This window comes from Cupressus sempervirens, chromosome 8 (assembly GCF_028749045.1).
Source record: "Cupressus sempervirens isolate cs-2001-9-10 chromosome 8, ASM2874904v1, whole genome shotgun sequence".
NCBI classification, from domain to species: domain Eukaryota; kingdom Viridiplantae; phylum Streptophyta; class Pinopsida; order Cupressales; family Cupressaceae; genus Cupressus; species Cupressus sempervirens.
The window spans coordinates 176,780,975-176,786,046 of NC_143125.1; the positions used below are offsets into that span (position 1 = coordinate 176,780,975).

The 5,072-nt window shown below is 40.4% G+C and overlaps 1 protein-coding gene across 1 annotated transcript; it reads left to right on the forward strand.

The window, feature by feature from the left end:
• Nucleotides 1–518: 518 nt before the first annotated feature.
• Nucleotides 519–1,730, forward strand: LOC149542133 (RING-H2 finger protein ATL13-like). The gene has a single exon (XM_089795694.1). It carries the CDS (start codon nucleotides 675–677, stop codon nucleotides 1,728–1,730), a length of 1,056 nt encoding a protein of 351 aa, XP_089651820.1. The 5' UTR covers nucleotides 519–674.
• Nucleotides 1,731–5,072: the final 3,342 nt, after the last annotated feature.

Consider the following 5,072-nt stretch of genomic DNA (forward strand, 5'->3'; position numbering starts at 1 on the left):
CCTATAAGCGGCAGGGACTAATAACAAATATGAAAGTATAAACTTGCTTATGCAAAAGATACTAAATAATACCGATATTTCCATTTCGAATATAACGAGTATAGGATAAATTTCATTAAATTAATTGTTTATCTATTTATCTATTAAGCGTCATTTTTAAGACAGTTGGAATATTTTGTCCTTTTTCCTCGGAAGTATTTGTTTCGTTAACAAGTGGAAGTTGTTTATTTGCACAATTAAACAACATATTTTGTGGGAATAGTTTGGTACAAGTAATTTAACATTTTTCTTACGGTCTTCGCCCTTGGGTAGGCGAAAACGGCTGTCTGGATGAGGAGAAACCGGGGGCGGGGCTACCGAGAAAATCGTATATGAGATATACACGAAACTCACAAGTCAAAGGCTATCTCTCTTTCTTTTTTGCCTTCAAGCCCACGATACATTAAGTCATCCTACACACTCCTCCATCCGTGGTCAATTTGCCTACCTTATGCTTCTTCTGCAAATATATTGCAGAATGTGATTATCCAACGGTTTGCAGATTGGATGTACATGGAAGATAATGTAATGTTTACACTAGAGTCTCATGGCCAATAGTATAGGAAGTATTTCACAGAGATGCGACCAAGTGCAGTTTTATACAATCTATTCTCTCTAAAGTAAGAAATTTAAGTATGTCGACAAGAAAAATGTTTATGGAAAAGATGGGAGATTCTAGCGTGATGTTCTCTGCAGATTACAGACGCGATCTGAATTCCATTCCCTCGCCGAATGTTGTGTGGTTTGCAGATAACAGTAGCGTTGGCAACGTGAACGGGAACTTCGACGGCTCCTTCAGTTATAACATGAAGTTCAATCCCACCACAGCGATAATCATCCTAGTGTTGTTCGGCTGCTTCATCGTAATGGTGTTTTACACCTTCTGCACACGCCGCCGGCTACCGGGCTCGGCGGACAACAGCAGAGCTTTCAGAGTAGCGGACCTTGATGATGGAAGATCGGCTGAGGGAGTGGAGCAGTCGGTCATCGAGAGCTTCCCTGTTTTCAGCTACAATCTGGTGAAGGGGCTGAAATCGCAGGCCAAGGGCTCCGAGTGCGCTGTCTGCCTCACCGACTTCGAGGACAACGAGATGCTGCGGTTGCTTCCAAAGTGCAGCCACGCATTTCATCCGAAGTGCATTGACACGTGGCTCTGCACCAACACTACGTGTCCCCTCTGTAGAACGAACCTTCTGCCGGATGATCATTCCAACGCCCCGAGCGCCGATTTTGGCGTTACCCAACCGCCGTTGTCTCAAGAGCAGTTCAGTGTCGTTGCGGATAACGGAAGCGGAGTGAGGAGTGCAGGCAACGATCATTTTTCGAACGAGGAGGCAACGATGGGAACTGCGGGCGGCGAATCGACGGGACACTCGTTGATAATGGTGCAGACGGAGTATAGGCAGGGCAACGAGTGGTGCATCGTCACGCCCGACGGTGTCACGCCTGGATTATTGTACAGTAGCTTTGCGGGCAAGCATCAGCCGTCCGCTTCTTTTGCCCCACCCGCGCCCCACTCTGCGGAGAAGAGATCAAAATCGGAAAGGTGGGGGAACATTTCAATCAATCCGGCCTCAATTTTAAGGACGTTTTCTATGCGCGTAACGGCTGTAGATAGAGGGGCGGATAGGACAGAGGGCTCTCAGAGTGGATCGGGATCCTCCAGGCATGCCGGCAAAAGCGTTGTGTAATTGTGACAAAGGTTTTGGAGCAATTACACAACGCTTTTGCAGCAGTGACTATATTTCTGATGAGATCCTTCTCCACCAAGGGTACATGCGTTGACAATATCTACATATAATCGCTATGACAAAAGGAAATGGTTTGGTTGCAGACAAGAGGCAAAGAAGATGAAGAATCTTTCAAGTTGCACTGTGACTAAGCACAATCTAGAGTGTATCACTGTATATTTTAGTTAGTTAAATTCCTAAGTGTATATAGAACAGCAGGCCATGGCCCTATTTTACTCGCAATTAAAGCTTGAAGATGCAATAGGTACAGGGACATGTGTAAATATAAGATCTTATGTATTTAACTATTTAACGGTAACAAGAGAATAAATTGACCATCAACATGTTGAGAATTGTGTCCCATCCTTACAATCTTTTTTCGGTATATCTTGATTATATTGGATCTAAATGGACATTTTGTTGTCATGAAAGATGCTTCATGAGATGGGCTTGGAGGAGTATTGATGTAGGACGGTAAGGTTGTTGCCTACGAGTCTATGAAGCTTAAATTGCTTGAAGTGAATTATGCTCATCATGATTTAGAATTGGCTGCGATAGTACATGCTTTGCAGATGTGGTGACATTACTTATTGGGCAAGCCATTTGAGCTTAAAATTGACCATATGGGGTTGAGATATGTTTTTACTCAACCTAATGTAAATGCTAGACAGAGGCGATGGCTTGAATTCTTCAGTGAATATGATTTTGGCATAGAGTATATTAAAGGCAAAGAGAATAAGATAGCAGATACAGTTAGTCACAGAAGGCATATCACCATAATCTCTTCATCTCAAACTCATATGAGGGAGTATATTCTTCAGTACCTTCCTGGAGATACTCATTATGAATGGGTGAAGTCAGTTTTGAACATAGATGCCTCTAATTCTCATTTTGATAACTATTCTTTTGATGATGGTGGTGTGCTTAAGTACCAAAACAAGATTTATGTTCCCAATCGTGAAGGGTTGCGAAAAGTTATTTTAGAGGAGATGCATTGTACTCCATTTTTAGGGCACCCAGGGGTAAACAAGATGATGGCTAATTTGAGACCTTTATACTTTTGGCTGGGACTCAAACAGGATGTGATAGAGTATGTTGCCTAGTGTTTGGAATGCCAGCGTGTTAAGGCTAGGCATGTCCATCCGGGAGGTCTCCTATACCCACATGAGATTCCACAGTATAAATGGTAGGCTATTAACATGGACTTTGTTTAGGGTTTACCCATGACTTGATGCAAGCATGATGTCATCTTGGTCGTAGTCGACAAATTAACTAAAGTTGCCCATTTCATTCCAGGCGGTCTAAAGGACAGATCTCCAATTTTGGCAAGAAAGTTTGTCCAAGAGATATTTTGTCTGCATGGTATTCTAGAAACCATCATCTCTGACAAGGATATCCGAATGAATTCAAGGTTTTGGACAACCTTGAACTCCGCTTTGGGTATACACCTAAACTTTAGCACAACTTGCCACTCTGAAACTAATGGGTAGACTGAGAGGGTGAATTAGGTGCTTGAAGATTTGTTGCGTGTGTACTACATGGATCAACAATACAAATGGGAGGAGTATCTCCCATTGGTGGAGTTTGTCTATAACAACTCCTACCATTCTTCCTTGGGTATGGCTCCTTTTGAGGCTCTTTCCTGATGGAAGTATCATATTCCTATCAATTGGGATAGAGTTGAGGATAGGGTCATTGCGGATCTTGAGATGCTAAAGAAAATGGAATAGTAGATGATCTTAATCTGTAGTCAGTTGAAAGAGGTAGTAGATTGACAGAAGAGTTACACTAACAAGAAACACACTTTTTGTCAATTCTAGATTGGGGATAAGGTGTTTTTGAGGGTTAGATTGCATAAGAGTTCAATCTCATTTGGCAAGAGCTCTAAAATTGTTCTGAGATTTGTTGGCCTATTCAAGGTTCTAGAAGTTATCAACCCAGTTGCTTATCGACTTGCTTTGTTGCCTACTTTAGCCCGCATTCATAATGTCTTCAATGTTTCTTTCCTTAAGTTATATCATATGGAGATATCTCATGTCCTTGGCTGGCATGCATTACTGGTATAGGATCTAGGAGTGATGGTAGTTCAACCCACCCAACTTATTAAGTAGTGTACCATTAGGGTATTAGATAGGGACATTCTCTAGTACAAGGTCCAATGGGACCAATTTGGTGTAGATAGTGCCACTTGGGAGGATGCAGAGAATTTACAAAAATCCTTTCCCTATCTTTTTGTATAGTGTGCTTTATTTTAGTTATATCTCAATTTTTGGGTATGTGTGCTTACTTTGTTGTTATCTGACATTGAGACAATGCTTTTTCCTAGAAGGGAGGGATGTCACGACCCATCTTGTGACTTTCATTGTTTTTCCTATGTGGTGATTATGAGGCAACCTTGTTTCTTTTGACTTGGTCAAATCTAGTTTTAACTTGGATTTAGATGATGATTAGCTACTATTTTATCATGTGATTAATAGTGTGAGTAAATGGATGATTAATTCATTGGAAGTTTTGGTTATATCTATCTATGTTAATCATGATTAGAATTATAATGTTATTTTATGATGAACTAATGAATTTCTAGATGATAATGTATAAGTTATGTTTCATGGTGATGATGCACTATGGATATTGATGGGTGTGATATTACTTTGATATTATGATGTTCTCGATATCAATTTAATTGTTTGTGAGGGATACTAATTCTATCTTGTTTTTGAGTGTCTGAGTGGATGCAGGATCGATAGGACAAGAGTGTGGTTAAGGTAGAGAGGGTTAGCCTCTCGGAAGGGGATGCATCAAATGGTCTCGCAATCACACACACACACATAGTATTTTTATGATGATTTGATTTAATATGACATGCTATTTTTAGATCGAATAAAAATGAATTTTCCTTGTTGCTGATTGTTTGTTAGTAATCTAAACATAACAATGGCATTTCTTTTATGTGTGTGTGTGTGTGTACACACACACACACACACACACACACACACACATAATGAAAATTATAATGATTCTTGCATTGATCGTGATTACCAAACGATATTGATTTATAACTAAGGGAGGAGATTGAGGAGAGAATAGAGGTTTGAATTTGGGGGGAAAATAGTTATAGGAAATGGAGTGGAGGAGACGACTTTTAATGTCAGTACTTGAATTAAGTACAAAGGAGGAAATGACATAAGTGAAGAGAGGAGAACTAAGGGGCATGGATGGCTACAAACATTAGGAGTTGGTTGAAGTACTAAGTTCAAGGGAGAATTTGCACATGGTTGATGTTGCTAAGTCTTAGAAAAAATT